The following is a 19,555-nucleotide window of genomic DNA, read 5'->3' as shown; positions in this document are numbered from 1 at the left end:
AATTGGTGATCCTGCAGGTAACTTGGACCTAAGCCATGTAAAGGTTTGTAGAACAAACTGAGCACCTTAAGTTTTTTACATTTGGCTCAGAAAACAACTAAAAGCCAGTTGGCTCTGTTGTTCTTGATATCCTAAAATACTCTCATAATCTACTCATTTAAGTATAAAAGTATCTATTTACCAAATTTTCAGTAATTTCTAGTAAGAGCAAGAGAGACCATCCTATTTCCTATACTTTTGGCCTTGAACTAGTGGGAACAGAGACAGCCATATTACCATATTAGTCCTAAATCTAGCATTTTAGAAAAGCTCAGACACAAAGGCAAGTCTTTAACAAATGAAACAAACAATATTTTCACTTGCTAAAAGTATATAAAAATGTTTTTAAAGCATATTCATAGAGGCCAATATTTACGCTTTCCATCACCTGGCTTGCTTATCTGCATATATCAATTCAGCATATTATCAAGTTGCAGGCCCAATGACAGATTCTTTCCAGTGACCTCTCATTTACATACCTACTTACTGACTGATCTGACAGTACAGGCTCTCAAACACGGTTTAGAAGATTTGTCTCAAGAGATCCATTAAAAAAGAAAACTCAGCCATGAATTTCCGTACAAATAAGCAGATAAAATTATCTTTTTCCTCCTCCTTCTAGTCATGTCCTCACTGACTACTGTTACTTAGCATACGAAGTATCTTCATCGTGCCAGAACCAGCAGGTTGCAGCAAGTAATCTTATTCTTAGCCATTTTGCAGAAGAAATGTTTACAACGGGGCTTTGTCACTCAAATTCAGATACAATCCTCTAAAGATTTTTCAAAGGCCATATCAGGAAATAACTCATTTTCAAATTATTGTATAGGAACATGGGGAGGAGATGGGGAGATTGTGGGGAGATGGGCGGGGACAAATTAAATAAAAAATAAATAAAAAATAAACATGAGAATATGTGACACAGTTGCAATATATAATACTGTATAATTTTTTTTTTTTTACCGACTCTGCAGTGACTGCTTTGGACGAGTCCTTTGCAGTTTTCAAGGCAATTATTTTCGGAAGTGGTTTGCCAGAGCCTCCTTCCTAGAGCAGAGCCCAGCTGGCGAGCGCAGGAGGCGGGGTTTCCGTTGCTTCGCGCCTTTTTTTTTTTTTTCGGGCACAGCTGCTCCCGACTCCCGTGCAAGGCGCCGCCAGCATTTTTCCTCCCACCGGAGTGAGAGTACCCATTTATCTACTCACGTGAGTTTTCGACCTGTTGGGTTGACAGGAACTGGGGAGGAAACAGGAGCTCACCCTGTTTAGCGCGAAGGCTGGACTCGAACCGCCAAAGCGTCGGCCATTTCTGGCCGGATACTTTCAGCGTCATTAAGCCGCTGCGCCACCGCGTATAGTATCATGTAATTAACTCAAACCATTGTGCATTTAACTCGAATTTTGCTACAAGAGGCTCTGTTCTTAACTATGGGTCCACTGTAAACTGGGCATTCTTCACCCAGGGCCTACCGGTAATTAGCAATGGCCCCATCCTAAATGTTGACATCCTATTCCCAAAGGGATGATGGGGCAGAATTCAGCAAGGCAGAAAGCAGCATTTCTGATAGGAGGACCAAGAAATCAAACAAGCGGCGTTTAATTGTAGCTACTTGAACATTTCAAACATATACACCTTGTGGAGAAGAGGATCACAGCACTGTAAAAAGGCCAATTCTAAACAGGTTGCTTCAAAAAGCTTTTGGGCTTTAAAACTAAGAAACTCATATGCACGATTTCCAGGAAGTAAACCACACTATATCTGGCCAGGCAACTGACATGAGTCAAATCTGACTTGATGCCACCTTAATAACTAATATTAAGTACTGCTGGGCTCATTTTCCATTGAGCATGCTATACTCGAAAGCTACTATGGCCCAGAGGCTGTGCAGAAAATCTGCATCCAGTGCATATTCTGCCACTACCATGAACTCAGTAGTTGTCAGGTTTCAGGCCAGGCACTATTCTAAATCTTTACCCTACCAAGAATACAACTCCACATTCAGCAACTAGGTAACTGCAGAAACTCCAAGGACTCAGTATTGTTAGATAAGCTTCTTTACAGCACACAAAAAAAGACATCATGTATACACAGAAGACCTCCCTACTGGCAGAGATTGTGCAGAAATCAAGTCCTATCAATGTAGGGAAGCCCCAGAGTTTAAGTTTTAACTACCACTGCCTCAGAGCATTCATCTGCAATAATGGGGGCAACATTATCTCCTCTGATGGTAAGTACTAGTTAATACCAGGGCTGTGGAGTTGGAGTCGTAGAATCGGAAGCAATTCTTGGGTTATTGAAGTCGGAGTCGGTAAAAATGTACCAACTCCAATTCCTAATAAATTTAAATTGTATATAATAAAAATAATATGTTAAAATTTCCTATTTTGTAGATAATTTGATTATCTACATATTTTATATTTTAATTTCAAGTTCTTTGCAAATTTCAAAATATATTGGAAAAAAACTCATTGTTTTTATTTTTCAGCTTTTATCCTTTGTTTAAAATATAAGATTACTGAATGTTTATAATTTCTTTAATAAATGAAATTAAAAAAACAATGTCTAGACCCAAGCTTTAACAGGTTAGGGTTCTAAAAAGTTGTCTGCTGATTCACATTGGCAGTGATGAAATGCCTTGCAGTCGATATAGGAAATATATAATTAATATATTTATAATTTATTTCCTATAACAATATATAATTAAAGGAGTCAGAGGTACCATGAATAAAGGAGTCAGAATCTAAGGTTTTACTCCACAGTCCTGGCTAATACATTTGAAATTGTTGAATACTTGAAAGAACTATAAAAATCTGTTCTATATAAAGAAAAGGAATAAGAAACAGAACTTTCATACCAGGAAAACTATCCAGAGTTAAGACCAGCTAGCATTTATCTCTGAACAAGATTTACATAGCCATATACAGCACAAAGCACCAGACTAGATTGGCTAATGCTTAAGTCTGAGGCAGCTTCATATAGTCAATGTAAGAAACACAGCCATTCTCCTTAGAAAACAACCAAGATCTGCTATTTAGCATAAAAATACAGGGACAAGTATCACATAATATAGGTGATCATGCATCAACTTAAAATCATTTCCTAGGTTTGGTAAAATGCTAATGTAGAAGTTCTGCTGGACAGCAACTTTGCCTTAACATTTTCTCCTACCTGTCTTACTTAGTTATACATGCATTGCCCTTGTTTTAAGCATATTAAGCATATAAGTACAAACATTTTGCACATGACTGTATTTACAGTTCTGGAGCAAATCTACCTACATCAAAATGTATCTGACCAGACATTCTGATCTTGTCCAAATCTTCTAGGGAAGAACAGAAAACAGCTTCAGGTATTATATTTAAATATGCAAATTATTTTAACTATAGCTTATTTTGCTCTCATTTTCATCTCTACATACTTTAATAGTATATGATTAGCTCTAAATAGAACCTAAGGAGTGAATATCATTTCACAGTCTGTTCTCAAGTTTCAGTTGCAGATGAGATACGCTGCATTCTCTAGAATATTGTCAGATACAATGGTTCACAGAACAAACTGTTTGTCAGCCCCAAGTTTCCACCAATTTGAATTCTCTTTCCCAATCAATAAACTGAAGGAAAAGAACATTCAGAGCTAACACAAGATGAGAGGATAAAATCTCCTGATGTAAGTGCTTACCCTCCATCTTTCCTGGAGACAGGAAAAAAAGGTTTAGTCCTTTGTACTATTTTCATTCCTGTTTACTCACACCAAAAGGTGGTCTACTCAATCCTGCAAAATCCCAAGGTAAGACTTCATTTCACTATTATCTCCTCAGTCAAAACAACAGCCTGCATACTGCTTTTAGCAAAAAGAGAAAAAGAAATGTTTCTTCTCAATGCCATGTGTAGCCCAGCTGCAGTAGGAAGTGATAGGGAGGATGCTCTTTTAAAAATCTATTCAAATCTATAGCCTAAGGCTGCAGTTTTGAGAGTTTCATCAACAGAAGCTGCAACCCTTGGCAAGAGGTAGCTATTGATCTGAAAATGGCACTAAGAAAGGACAGCTCTTGCCTTGTTAGGGCTGCTGTTAGATAATTGAGACTCTCACCAAAACTGTTGTTGGAGAGATTTTAAATCAATTCTTTCCCTTTCCTTGCAATGTAGCTGAGCTACATTTATGGGGAGCAATTAAAGGGCCCACACCAGGATCAGACCCAACGTTTTAAGAACTGGGGGGGGGGGGGGGAATTAAATTGCATTGCTATATGTGCATTGGTGCTTTTTTCCATCTGTTGCTGCTCTTCCACCTGGACTAATTCCACACCTATCAGAACTCCTGTACCTGCCTGATTAACCTGTCTGCTATAGCAGTGCTCTGGGCAAATGAACATATGCTCTCTAAATCTTAACCATCTAAACTTTCACATACATTCACTCATTGGGTTCTTGGGAAATTATCACTTATACAGTATTCTAAAGACCTTCTTGCGGTTTCTCTCCCCCTTTTATTTATAATGTAAGCAATATAAGTGTTTCCTTCAGGAATGCAGATTTCTTTTAAGTCAAGCAGCATTTAAGCTAAGGCTTTTAAACAATCATCTAGTTTCCCCCCCCCACTTTCCTGCTGCCTTTCTACCTCTTTTGTGATAAGCAGGCAGCAAAACAGTGAGTTGATTTATGAATAGCTGTTCAAGCATTTCTAAGTTAACTATTTATTTGTGGAGTCCTTGGGGTTCTCTGAGCTTGGTTGTTTTCTTGCAAACGTTTTGTTACCTGGCTAGGTAACAACTTCAGTGCTAGAATGGAATGGGGTAGCCAAGCTCAGAGAACCCCAAGGACTCCACAGTTCAACCCTGAGCTACACATATCCTCTTCTATTGGTAACTATTTGCTTGTACTGTAATGTAAATAGGTTAAATCTGTATAGTTAGTAGCTATTTGTAAACCCCCTCTCCTACTCTCTTAAGAGTTAAACGAGGACATTAACTATACTTGACTGGCACTTTTGGCTGGCAGGACATTGTGCTCTTTGATCCTCCTCTGGAAATGATCCCACAATGGGTTATCTCCCACATGTTCCAATCATCACTTCCTTTCTTCAATGGCCTTCAAGCCACTCTGGAATGCTTCAGCAATCTTCCCCTAGCCTACTCTGGAACAAGTTTGCCTTCAGCAGCCAAAGTTACTAATCCGTCATGATTTGCCAATTTGCCAGCCATCACCTCCTCCTTTCCCCCAAATCCCAGCCTAGTCAGCTCTTCTGTTCCTGCCAGCACATCCCCCTCTTTTCACTTGGCCTCTACTCTTATCCTCAGAAGTTTTTGTCTGGTGAAAAGCTTTTTTATCTGTTATTCTCCCAGCCTGTGCTTATCAAAGTTAACAAAACACAGTACAGTACATGTCTTGGTAAACGCATGACAGGATGGCAAACAGTGTTCAACTGCTGCATTCTGTCTTTCTCACACACACAAACACATACAAGCAAAAAGAATAAATAGAGGTGTGTTTCTCTGTAGTTGCTCTGTCTTTTGCAACTGCAAAGTGAGGGTTTTTCCCCCTCAATTCTGCTCCTACCCAAAATGATATTAAAGTTACACAAAAATATTAGCTGTGGGAGTTACTCTATACTCTCGCCTCCCTCTTAAAACTCTTACTCAAATTCCAATAATCCCAACCATCTCAATAATCATATATGTTAGCCAGGCAATTCAGTGACCCTGACACAACTATTTAGCTTATCACTCTTCCCAATACAATTGTGTCTCTGCTGACCTAGAGGAGCAGGGAGAGGACTCATAATATGTGCCTGCAGGAAGCAGTGGTCAGATCTGGAAGACAGACTACAAATGGGATGGGAATCAGTAAACTCTGAAAAGATATAGCTTAAAGCTGGCAGAGCATTCAAGAAGATGAATCTCTGGAGATTCATGTTACCCACCTCCTTCTAAAGGCCAAAACTCAGACTATGCATGCAGTCTAAGGAATACTACAGCACTTCAGGCTGCTGCTTAGAGATAATTCTAATAAGACCATTCAGAAGTTTTGTAGCAGCCCACAGACATATTGGGCAGATTCACTACTACCATGTCACATCATCAGAGCTTCACTGGTTACCAGTGTGTTTCCAAATGCAGTTCAAAGTATTGGTAACTACATGTAAAGCCCTATATGGCTCTGGGGTAAGTATCCAAGAAATTAACTCGCCAGGCAGATTCTGCCCTGTCAATCTTTTTTTCTTTTGTCTGCTATAAATTATTCACATAGAACATTCTTTACCTGCATTTTGACATTTTACAGTATATTAGGAAAGACCTGTACCACTTCAGCCCACTGCATGAATATACCAGGCCAAGTCTCTGAACCTGGGATTTATACCCTTCTTTTCCTTTAGGAATTCAAGGAAATATACACATTTCCTCCTCCAATTTTTCCCACAATAAGCCTGTGAAGCAGGCAGGGTTGAGAAAGCATAACAGATCCCAAGGGTTTCCACGTTCCCAGCCCAAATTCCAGCTAGACTGCCTACCCCTCCGGATATTTGAAGTACTTCATTTACCTGGAAAACTGGCACCCAGCACTATCCTAATTTCTGCAGTGTGCCCAGTTTCCCAGAAAAAAAGGGAACAGTACAGCACGCCTGCCAGATTAGACCCCTCCCTGAAAGCTTTCAGGTCCCTCATCTCCATACTGCCAGATCTGAAGTAGCCCACCAAAGTTTTCTCCTTCCATCCAATTAAGGGGTTAAACATGTTATATTTTCACTACAAATAAAGGTGGGAGGTTGTGTGCCCTGAGTTGGCAGGTTTGCACCCTGAAGACCTGATTTAGCACTATATGCAGCCCTTAGCTTTAAGAAGGTTACATATCCCATTTTGCTATGTGGGCCAAGTTTTGGTTTTTTATTTTATTTTTAAGTGCCAAGATGAGAGAAAGTCAAGAGCCAGATTACATTTGAGAGAGAGGGATGAAAATTACTGTTGTAATGCAAAGGTGGGAAAGGATGCATATATTCTGGTCCTTTTCTCTGGCAAGCAACTTTGTGCTTGAGTCGGGTTGCACTTAAGACCGGTTTTTTTTACCTTGTTATAATCTGTACAGTTAACAAAGATGTAAACAAACCTTGAAATAATGAAAACATGAATGCCTTTTCAGTCACCTATAAACCACTAAGAGGTGGTTCTTTGACTCTTGTTACAGTGCAATCCTCTATGTTTGAAGTAAATCCCCAAAGGTTCAGGAACTTGCAGTTACATGGTTTTAAGACCATAGCTGAGGTGGATTTTTTAAAATGGAAATTGGATGCATTTTTTTACTCAATTAACATAACTCAAAAATGTCACCACAGGTAACAGTCAGTGTGTGGTGTTGTTAGGGCTTGATGATGCTGCCCCATGGCATTATCCCCATCTTGTTCAAAATACATGGTATTTTCCCCTTTAGGCCAACGTTTTCCACCATAACTTTGAAGTATGTAAAATCTATACGGTATTATCATCCATTATCATTTAACAAAGATCAGATGGCCTGGCATGGGTATGATCAGAGGTATATTTGGGAGTGTTGGGAAACATAAGCACGTCCAAACTCCTCTGATGACTGACCACTCTCCATCACTATCGCTTCCCTCCCAGCAATTTGCCCTCCCCATTAACACTTTTATTTTGTGAGTTCCTTTCATATGTATTACTTCCCCTCTCCTTACTTTTGACACCAGCTTTTCTCCAAGCTTCCAAAACTGATTTATTTTAAGTCAGGAAGAGGGGTCAAGTTGATACTATTCCACTTGAAACAGTATTCTGAAGTATATCTTTACCTTTAGATAAAACAGAAGCCTTGTTTTGCTTCCCTGCAGTGTGCAGAACATACTGAAAGATGCTGAACTGAGCTCCTGTTGCTTATGCCAGATTCAATCACTTTCCCAGAGGAGGCTTGTTCACCCAGAAGCTAGTCAAGCTTCAGTTCTTAGGTCTACAAGAACTAGATAAGGCATAGCAGAATCTGTCTCCTTTCTGGGAGTTAATTTGGTCCTGAAATCAGTCTCATTTTTTCTTTATTCTGCATCATTTTAACTTGGGAGATGCCCAAATGAGATGTGGGAGAATGGATAGACAAACCAGCTCAGAGAAGTCAAGCAGAATTCTGAATCAGGCCCAGCCCATTCCTGCTCCTATATTCTGACTGATAGACGTTTTTTCCGGCTGCCTGGTGACATGCTGAAAAGGGATAGCGGCTAAACCAGGGAAGAAAACCAAAATGAATCATCTTGTACAGAAGGAATGATACAATAAAAATCAGGACACAATTCAGCAACCATTCAGAATAGAGGCAGAAGGAGGATATGAACAGCAAATCTTATGCCACTAGTGCTGAACAGCATTCTAACTCAGTAGTATGAAACAACCCAAATCTTTTGTTAACTAATTGTGGGTTTAGGGAGAAATAAGGCATGATCTTCCAGACAGAAATACAAGGGATGAAGAAGATCAGGAAGAACAGATAAATATTGTATAATCATTCATTCATTCATTCATTCTTTAAAACTCATATTTCTGGTTAGGCATGCATACAAAATGCCCAAATTTATCCCATCCTTTTAAAATAAAACCTACATCCAATGTAAAATATACATTAAAGTTCTTACAAATAACAAGAATGCACATTTCCTATAAAATTATAATTAACAAAATCTTCCTAGTTAGCTCAATTGTTAAACTGAGTCTTCCTGGCTACAAACTGACAACAGGATTTAAATTACATCTCCCCTTTCATAAATTATTCACTGCAATCAAACTTATTTCTCACAGAACTAAAAATGACCCAGTTTTCTTTTATTTCTTTCACAACGGTGATATAATTCCACCGAAAAGCCAAATGCTTCCAAACTGTATTAATACACACAGAGAAAAAAGCTATTGCTCTCTTAACATACTTATATTTGTGATTACTCAAGCAATATAAATGGGGGCGGGGGGTGTTCTGGGCCCTAAAATACCATGAATTAACTACTAGGCTAAAACATGGGTTTGCGATTTTACGGCCAGCGTGTCGTGGGAATATAACCAAACACACGGGATTAGGGAAGCGACTTCCTTTCTAAAATTAAGAACTGCGGACCCCTCACACGGATAGGCTCTACCCTCTGTTGATAAAGGAAGCCCTACTACTTAAAAAGGGGGGGGGCGTGGCGTCCCCCTCACCCGTCCCCGCTAGGCTCCAGTTCTCGCGATAGGCGCTCCAGGGCTGTACATACTCGCCTCGTCGGAATGCGCATGGCCACGCCCCTCCGGCTGCACCTCCGCCGCCATACATCCGTCCCTCCCGAGGAAGCCAAATCATCCCCCTCCCCACGTCCCTTCCCTTATCAAAAGCACACTAATGCAAACTTCGCTTTGCAACAAGTTCTCCGTCTAAGAAAGGAACACAGAAATACACAGCAGAGAGAAAGAGCCAAGCAGGGAACCCATTCATCCCCCGCCTCGTGTGCTCCCCCCACCATCTCCCGCCTTCATTCACCGCCCCTTCTCCTTTCCTCCATTTTTGCACTCCTATCTAGAGGCGTCCTCGGCACAATTGCGCGCCCCCCACCACACACACATACACACACACCATCATGCAAGCCTCCTCTCGCTCGCAGCACGAACCGCCAGCAAGAAGCGGATGAAACGCCCATCCAGAGAGAACCCTCGCCGATACTGCAAACAAATAATGCACGGGGGCAGGAGGAAAATAATAAAAGCCCTCAGCAAAAACATGCTCGCATTTCCGCCCCACTGCAAGCCTTTTCTTCCTCCCTTGCAGAGGAGGGCCGGTTTTCCTCCCCATCATCTACCCCAGACAGGGTTCCCCAGGCTCACCCTCCCCGAGCCCGCCACCAAGTCTCTTACCCTGCCCATCCTTGTTGTTGCCGGCAGAGACGGGCTCGACTTTGATGCACTCCTTGCAGACGGTGTGGAGGCAAGGCAGGAGCCGCGGATCCCGCTCAGAGCGGAGCCGCTCTCGGCACACTCCGCATTTCTCCAGCAAGTCGATCCCTTCCACGTTGAGAGGGGCGGAGGAGGAGGAGCGTTGCTTGTCCCCGGCGGCGCCGCCTCCGCCCGCTTCCGCCGGAGCAGAGGCCGTCGCCGTCCCAGAGGCCGACATTGCCGTCCCGCAGTTGCTGCTACTGATGCTGCTTCTACTGCCGCCGCCACCGGCACCACGCCGAAAAGCCGCGAGAGCGTAGGCGCGTGCAGGAACTGGGCCTCGCGAGTCTTGGAACCGTTGCGGCCTCGACGGCACAGGCACGCGAGGTCGCTAGACAACGAAAGCAGCGCGCGCAGCTCACCGTCACAGAGGGAGGCCTGATTCTGTCCCCGCTTACTTGCTTCGGTGCCCCTCCTCCCTATGCACCGCCCACTTCGCCGATTGAACGACGGGTAATTTGAATGGGGGGAGCGGAGGGAGAAGAGGGGCAAGCTGTTTAGAATCTTTTTCTGACTTTTACTTTTCCCCGCCCAGTCAGTCCGTGTCTTCAGAGAGGGTGCTCCGTCACTGACAAACATCCAATCCAACCAATCGTCAAAGTTCCAAGGTTGTTGTTTTTTTTAAAGGAAGGTTCAATTAAAAAAGAGGAGAGAAAGAGAAATATCCAATAGAACTCGGTTAGACTTTATTAGATTTTATCGGAGAACAAATCAGAAACGGAAAAGTTAAAGTTCCGCCCTTTTCCTAAGGGGAGGGACAAACGAAAGAAGATTTAAGAGGTTGAAACCATGGCAACCTGGAATTCATCCGGGCTGGAAGGGAGCGGGGCTTGGGATTGGCGGGAAAAGGGCCAGTAACGGCCTTAAATTGAGAAGTTACCTGGATGGTCGAGCCAATCATTTCCGTCCGTTTGTGTCGCTGCCTAAACGAATTCCTTTTAGCCTCCATGTTGGGAACTAAACGGCTCTTCCTTCAGACAGTATAGTAAATGGCTGAAACGGGTCAAGCGTCTGGGTTGTGTACTCTTTCCTAGATTACCGGAAAGAGATTCTCAAGTGACTCTAGTGTATGGAGAGAGAAATGTAAGCATAGACTAACCAGCTTTTGGAGTTAAATTTTTTAAAACTGTGGCCACGATTGCTTCACAAATTAGAAATGCCACTAGACAAAGCAAGACGGAGTTCACACATTAAACTTAAATAGTTATTTTGAATCCACAGTTAGCTGGACTCACACTTTTACTATACTGTAGTTTACAAACCAGTATTGCTGAGTTCACACAATGAATACATTACCTGGTGGCTTGCTTGCTATAGTGTATGGATGCAATCCGGGAAGTATTAAGTTTTATTGGTGGTGAATTTGCTTCATATACCAGTGAAGGCTGATTCTCCACACATTTTCTTTTATTATATTTTGCCAATCATTGAACACTTAGAGAAATATAGCAAACTGCATGCTTAAAATCCTGCAATGTTTAGTAAATGTATTTTGATGAAGGTGAAAGTTTTCAGGAACTGGAAGCTACTTTGTACCAGTAGAGAAAAACATAATGAAAACTTATGCTACGCTATCATTTACCATTTTATCCCCACAACAATTCTGTGATAGATTGAGCTGAGAGTGGCTCAGAGACATCCACAATGCTTTCATGGCTGAGGTAGACTCAGACTTTCATCTCCAGAATCTAAATTTGAGCAACCCTGTGACTGGATTCAAACATTGCAGTAAGCATAATTTGTTAACTAAATCATACTGTAATGCCTAATGTCATGTATAATGCCAACATAAGCCATGTTTCAGAAATCACAATGGCTGGATTCACACAACATGCAAAACTGAGGCCTAAAAGCTACATTATGGTTTTCTCTGATGTGTGACCCCTGCTAATTCTGATTTATTTAATAAACAATGGTTAAATACAGTGTCTGGACACATCTCAAGCAGTCTACAATTCATACTTTTAGTATATGATGTAAGACCAAGTTCTGATGTTCATATATTTCATTAAAGAAGATTCCAGCCTGCAAAAGTTTATGTTGCTGTACTTTTGGTCTTTAATATTACTTTTTATTTTGCTATTTAAGACTAGCGCATAACAGAAAATATAGGAAGCAGTGTTCAGTGAAGGAAAATACAGCCCAAATAAAACATTCTGAGAGTATTTATGAAATATCCCACTTAACTCATTTCCAATGAATGGATGGCAAAACATGTTATAACATAAAATGCACCAAATTTAAAATTAGCCAAGTTTAGCATGTGTGAATGTAGCTGCTAAGACATAATGCAATTTCTTTGGATTTAGCTGAGACATTTTAACATGTAAACATTTAGTGTGTTGTGCAAACACAGTAATTGTTTTGAATTATTTATTACATTGAAGTCTCTACCTTGCCAATATATTGAAAAATTCCAGGGTTGGGGTAGAGGTGCAAAAAAAAAAAAAAAAGATTACAGTTGCATGGATGGCAATTTTAAAAAGCCTACATTGAATTTTTGGGCAAGTCACAATAAATTCCCATTTCCTTAGATGTGAATCACCTGCAGGGCAAAGATAGGGCCATTTAGATGTTAATACAGTAAAACAGAGCAATCAGGATCACCTTATGCTTTTGTATTGTCAACAGAAATACAATCCTTTCTCCCCTTGTCTCTTTACTCAATTGCTACACAACTTTGGAAATATCTTAATGGAGATGGGATGGGGAGAGAAAATAAAAATAAAGATGGCCATTCAGTTACATAGCCTCTCTGCCCACTGTGCTGTTCATTGTTTTTGAATGAATTAATCCTTAGATGATTTCCTGGCGTTCTCCCATCACTCAAATCTCTATATTCAACCCCTCATATTTTGTAAGAAGTATCAAAGTTTGCTGAAACTAGAAATAGGAAGCCATAGCTTTTATGTTTACCAGTATAATAGCTACAGATGCTGGGGATGTGAAGAAGGGTAATGAAATGTCAGAAGACAGAATATTGTATTCAGTGTACCAACATTATGTACTGAAGGACACTGATGCATTAACAGGCAGTTTTGATTCCAGCAGCAATTCCAGTTAGTTTCTGTACATAGTGGAGGACAGAAACTGTTCATCACTTCAGGCAAAACATTTACCAGAACTAATCTCAACTAGATTAATATCATCATGTAGATTAGTATGTAGCTTCCTCCAAGAAGTGGTACAGTTTAGATTCTGAACTTCATGATGTAAAGAAATAATGCTTTTAGACAATCATATATCTTATTTGGGAATGAAATAAATGAATCCTCTGTTTTACAGACTAATAGGGAGAAGAGATGTCTGTTAAAATAGAATGTCTATTGAATCTGAATGGGACTTGTCACCTGCCTAAGAAGGCAAATGGGCTTTTAGGTATGTATTTTATACATGTGTAAAATGAGATTTTATACATGTGTATTTTATGCATGCCTAAAATATGGGATAGGACAATCCCATAGACAATCATATATCTTATTTGGGAATGAAATAAATGAATCCTCTGTTTTACAAACTAATAGGGAGAAGAGATGTCTGTTAAAATAGAATGTCTATTGAATCTGAATGGGACTTGTCACCCGCCTAAGAAGGCAAATGGGCTTTTAGGTATGTATTTTATACATGTGTAAAATGAGATTTTATACATGTGTATTTTATGCATGCCTAAAATATGGGATAGGATTTTACACATGCATAGATGGAGTTACATGTACTGATGGAGTTTGTCTATTGCAGCTGAGATTTGTTAAATGTTTACTTCATATTATTATAAAATACCATTAGTAAATAACCAATTGGCTGCCCCTGACTTTAAATATACTTTTTAAAAAGTAAGACAATATGATGCCATGTCAAGCAAAGTCATTCCTGATGGATCTAAATAGCCACATCACCCTAGATTCTGGTATAAGATCCGTTTGCTGTTGCACCAATCACCTGAAATACCCTGGCTAATAGGACAATCTTGGAGTGTGCAATTCCAGACTTCAGTTGTATGAATCAGCTCTAGCTGTACACAGTTCAAAAGCAAGGTCAGTAAAGGCTTCAAGTTAAATCCTCTGTATTGACTGTGCTGATTCTTAGTTTGTTCTTTGCCAGACCATCTTCTACAGTGGATCTTAATTTCTTTGTCAGATTGTCTAGTTCAGTCCTCTAGCTTTGACGTGTTGCTGAATCATAATTCCCAGAAGCCCAAGCCAGTATTGCCAATGATGAGGGATGCTAAGAATTGCAGTGACATCCCAGGATCATAGGTTATTCTTCCCTACCATAGATCTTATTCCTGAATCCTATTCAACAGCTACCTACAGCTGAGGTCCAGTCAGAAAAATCACGTTTATTTTTAGTTATTTCCTTTTCTTCAGTTAAAACTCATGCAAGCAGGCTTGCAAGTTCTGAATGGGAAAGAAACAGTTGGGTGATCTACAGAGATATGTGCAGATGGGATAGTAGTTGTAGATAAAGTTAATCCCTAAAACATAACAATGGTAGTGCTAGATAAGCTTGAAATATATCATTTCTAGCATTCTTTTCTCACAGAGGTCAAAAAGTTGCCTGATATAAACACCCTGTGGGGATCTGGCATTTTGGAAAGCAGTTTGCCTTTAGAGAGAGAAGGGCTAGCTCTTCATAATCCACTCCACCCCTGCAAAATATTTCTAGGCAGCAAAGATACTGACATCAAGGAAGGTTGTTTTGAAGGCTCATGTTCTGCAGGAGAGTGTATTTTCAAAGGAAGTCATTGCCAAGAAGGAAAGAGCTATTTGTTCCTTTGAGTATATTGTAATGTCCCTTTAGAAAAATCACATGTAACAACAATCAGGATTTAAAGCAGTTTTCATTGTTGTCATTTTACACTGTCTATCCATGTGGTTTTGTTGGTAACATATAGGAATGTTTTACCATTGCTTTCTGTGCAATAAGAAATGATGATGTGATCATCTGCCTCCAGTATCTTCCTCTATCATCGCTGCTTGATATAGCTGCCTTCTTGCTTTAGCTGGGCAGCTGGAATGATCTTCACACCTTGGATGACCCTGCTGGAAATAAATATTCTTGGCATACGCTCCCGGCAATCTTCACTCATCCCTTCCAGAAAAAACTCATCCACCATCATGCTACAATGAGGCAACATAGCAGGACTTGAGGGAGAGAGTAAGTGACCTAAAATCACTCAGCGGGCTTCCATGCCTAAAAAAACATGGGAACTCATGGTTTCTCAGTTTCTAGTCCAGCATCTGAACCACTACAAGAAACTGGCTCTCAGATGGATCATATAATTCTGACTCAAACCACAAGTGTCCAGACTCAAATTATTGTATTTTAGATACATTAGGTAAATACCTAGCTCTCTTGAGAAATCTATAATGCTGGGAAAGAAGGAAGGAAAGAGAAGAGGAAGACCAGCAGCAGGGTGGATGTACTTAATTACTGTGCTGATAGGTGCACCATTGGAAGACTAGGTTAGGGGCAGATCATTTTGGAGATGGTCTATCTGTGCGGTCTCCTAAGAGTCAACACTGACTTGATTACATAATCATAATCACCATTCTCATTAGAATCCATTTTAAAGTTTAATCACAGTGGCTGTGTTTACCCTGTATGCTTAATCACGTCAAAGGTTTAACAGCTGCAGTTGTACAACATGCTAAGCTTTTTTTAGTTTTAACCTCAGGTTTTTGTGGCTTAACAGGTGGTACAAATCCAGCTTATTTTGGTTAGTTTATGATTGCATGGGTTAATTAACCAGGTTAAGCATCTTGTGCAAAAATAATCAGTGTGTGGAAGGGAATGAAGGGAGTATATATGAATGAAGTACGTGCATGTGAATGAATGAACTATGTGTACATGTCTGGCATATGTGTGAGAGGAAAGTGAGGGTGAGTGTGTTCACATTTTGCACTACGTCATGGTTTTGCTCAGCAACAGTTTGAATAAACCACAACTGTCTAGTTTCACACATAGTGTTAAGCCATAAACAGTAAATTGCAAGCCACGATGATTAAGTTCATAAATATGCTCAACTAAAAGTAAACATTACATTATGTTTAACATGGTTAGTGAAATTAAGTACTGTGTATGTATCTAGAATAATGTGTTGAAGGCCATAGGGTCTGCATATTTTGGAACGTAGTCCTGTTATCATGAGCTTCCTCTTCCCATATTTTACCACAATTAATTTGGCCTTTGATGTCAGTGAAGACTATTTTAAAGCCAGATGTTCCACCTAACAAACTGGACCGCATATAGTAGTTTATGCGTTTAATTTCCCATTTTTCCTAATTATTAAATAACTGAGTTAAATGCTATTAATTGAATTGTTTAACATGACATAAATGTTTTAATATATTACTACCTTTGATTAGTATCTGAAATATGTAGATTTTTGTGGGTGATTCTTTTTTTCTCTTTTTCATTTCTTTTTTGTAAAATACATTTTTTAAAAAAATTAAAGCATAATTGCAGCATGTGGTAGGAAGTCATAAAATCAGGGCAATAATAAATTCAAGTAATATATATTTATTTAAATTATGTGTACTTTGTCTCACTTAGAATAAATCTACCTTCCTCAATTTATAGATCTCCCAAATTGTTGAATCACAATTGTTGGGCATGCTGGTGGTAGATGATAAGAATTGTAAGGAACCCAGATGGGGAAGTCTGGGTTCTTTTAAAAAATATAAATCAGCCTCACAATTGAGCAACAGTGACAGAGTTCATGTAATACATTATAGGTTTGCTTAATCATGGTTTGTTACATAACTACAATTATCTGGGCTCCCAGCACATGCTAAGCCAAAGCAAAAAAAGCCTACTGCAGACTACTGCAATGCGCTCTACATGGGGCTACCCTTGAAGAGTATCCGGAAGTTTCAGCTGGTCCAGAATGCGGCCGTGCGAGCAATTTTTGGGGCCCGAAGAAAGACCCATATAATACCTCTGCTCTGTGAGCTGTATTGGGTACCGGTTTGCTTCCGGGTCCAATTCAAGGTGTTGGTTATCTCCTTTAAAGCTCTACATGGCATGGGGCCAGGTTACCCGAAGGATCGCCTCGCCCCCACGATTTCAACCCGTCCCACCCAGTCTCACAGAGAGGGCATGCTCCGGATCCCCGCAGTAAAAGAACTTCGACTAGCAGGGTCCAGAAGGTGGGCCTTCTCTGCTGTAGCCCCTGCCCTTTGGAACATCTTGCCCCCAGAGGTGAGAGAGGCCCCCTCACTCCAGGCCTTTCAGAGGGATTTGAAGACCTGGCTCTGCCATCTGGCCTGGGACGGGAAGGGAGGATATCAGAAATGGGGTTGGCTGGTCCCTTAGCGGCCTGCTGTGGCCCCTATCAGCCTCTTGGATTTTTTAGCCTTTTTATCTTTGTAATGTCTGGTTTTTATAACTTTTAATTAATGTAATTCTGATTTTAGTTTGTTGTAAGCCGCCCAGAATCCCCTGTTGTGGGGAGATGGGTGGGGACAAGTCTATTAAATAAATAAATAAATAAATGTTAATCCTATTCAGGCATGACAAACACTGGGAGCACTTACCAAGTTTAGCCTTCTGATAAGCTGTCCCCTGCTAACATTGTTGAAATGATGCACTGCTGAAATGAAAGGATGCAACATCCACATGTCCAGCAAGGACATCTACTGGGGAAAAACCTTCACATCTACAGTCATGAGTGGTTTGCCTTCTGTGCAAGTCATGACTCTTGCATTATCAACCTCCTGAGTCATATGGAAGTTGGTACACATACGGTTGCGTGCAGAGTCTTTCCTTTTGCAGAGAAATGTGCTGAAAGCATGGATATCTCTAGGAGATTGGTATCATTTGAATTATGTTATCAAGGTGGCTAAATACAGTCTTTAATAGGCATTATACATTTCTGTGTCAATTGATGCTTCCAATAAAAAAGATAACAGTAAATTGGTATCAGTAGTGATTTGTTAAATATTGTGAGGGAATGTGAGTTTATCTGTGTGTTAGGTAAAATTTCTACTATATTTTGTGTAGAAATATGTAAGACCTCTGGCAAAAACAATTTATAAGAAAGCCATTGGGTTTAAATGCTGATAACACTAACTTTGGTGCTAAACCAAGAGCAGGGGAAAAAACAGTATTTTCTGCAGACTGAAAGAACCATCCCTAAAATCATTTGATTTGGAGTGGGGTGCACATCCCACATCATCCACAGTTCAATGCAACATGCTGCTGACAAAGTAACCCTTTGAAAGTGAATTCTTTGTTACCAAGGTTTATGGGTACTTCCATATTTATACCCTAAGAACTACACAGTTAAACATTTTTATGACTTTGTTGATTTGAATAGCAGCAGCAGGAGCTTCTCAACAGAGGCAGAATTCATAGGCCTTTCCAATGCCCGCAGTTAGGTAGGATGTTAAAGCTTTTCAAGCTTTCAAATCTTCTGACAAGAACTAGTCCAAACAGCAATTCTTATATTCTTTGATTATCCTTTTGATGAAATCTGGTTCAGGTTTTCAAAGCTAGAAAAAAAGAAATCACAAATGTGATAAATAACTCTTATGAAACTGAGAAACATGAAAGATGGGTTGGCTAAAAGAGAGATGCCTGTTTCACAGGGCTGCAAGTCCAGACTTCTATTACAGAGAAAGGAACACTACAAGCATCTCAGTTCCAGAAAGTTGCCTGTGATAGGTGATTGAGGCTGTAGAGCAGTTTCCCAAACTCTGAGGTCTATCTCCTTTGGGAAGGTGCAGACAGAGTCCAGGGGAGGTTGAAGAAAGAACCTTTTAGTTATATTGTTACAATAAATCCACCTTTCCCAAAATTTCATTGAATTGTTTTCATTGCTCATTTGTATTCATTTTGGTGTTCTGACTTTTAGGGGAGGTGTGTACATTAGGATTGTGCTAAAGGGAGGTGTGATGACAAAAAGTTTAGGAACCCCTGCTCTAGAGAAATAGGAGTTGGGGACTCATTTAATGAACTGCATATATTCTAATAGACCTGCTAAACAAGATCTCTGGGAAGAGGTAAAGCACTCTCTACAGCTTGTAACTGCAAAGTCAGTGAACAGTTATTTGATGAACTGATGTGTGAAATGAATGTGTGTATCACCTTTCACCCATTCTGGAAATATGAGCATTACTTTAAAAAATAATGCCTTTTAGTATAATTTGTCATGTGTCTATCTGACATTACCTGTACAACAAATTTTCTCCCTTATGAATAACAGATGACAGAAACTAAACAAAATTGGCAACTGTAACATCATTGCTTATGTTGAAGGTCAGCTGTCATAACACCTACACAGAATTCTTCAATACGTTCCTTAAAAATAAAAATGAAAACGTTCATTCTACAGAAAATGACTTGTAAGTAGAATAGTCTAGAGCAATGGTTCTCAGACTTTATATGATTTGGAGGTGGGGAAGGAATAATTTTTGCCTGAGACTTGAGTTGTGCTTTAATATTATAAAATATGTAAATTTATACAACTTAATTTGTCCCAGTTTTTACCCTTGGAAATCTGGTTAATCTGGGTATCCAGCAAGTCTGAAAGAGCATATTCTGTTCTGTTTCTGAACAGCAGCCTAACTTCT

The 19,555-nt window shown here is 40.0% G+C and overlaps 1 protein-coding gene across 3 annotated transcripts in view; it reads right to left on the bottom strand.

Moving 5' to 3' along the window:
* Positions 1 to 10,513, bottom strand: part of TRIM28 (tripartite motif containing 28) — a 36,707-nt gene extending 26,194 nt beyond the window's left edge. For all 3 annotated transcript variants that reach the window (XM_007431968.4, XM_007431969.4, XM_007431970.4), the window contains exon 1: positions 9,903 to 10,513. In XM_007431968.4, the coding sequence (XP_007432030.1) occupies positions 9,903 to 10,158 (256 nt within the window). In that variant the 5' untranslated portion in view covers positions 10,159 to 10,513. The remainder of the gene's footprint in view (positions 1 to 9,902) is intronic.
* Between the last annotated feature and the right edge of the window lie 9,042 nt (positions 10,514 to 19,555).

Source organism: Python bivittatus, unplaced genomic scaffold (genome assembly GCF_059951505.1).
Source record: "Python bivittatus isolate LINGU-HERP-01145 unplaced genomic scaffold, Pbiv_v1 ctg000410_np1212, whole genome shotgun sequence".
In the NCBI taxonomy this organism is placed as follows: Eukaryota; Metazoa; Chordata; class Lepidosauria; order Squamata; family Pythonidae; genus Python; species Python bivittatus.
Note: the sequence above shows the minus strand (reverse complement) of the source record. Positions and strands in the feature narration are given on the sequence as shown.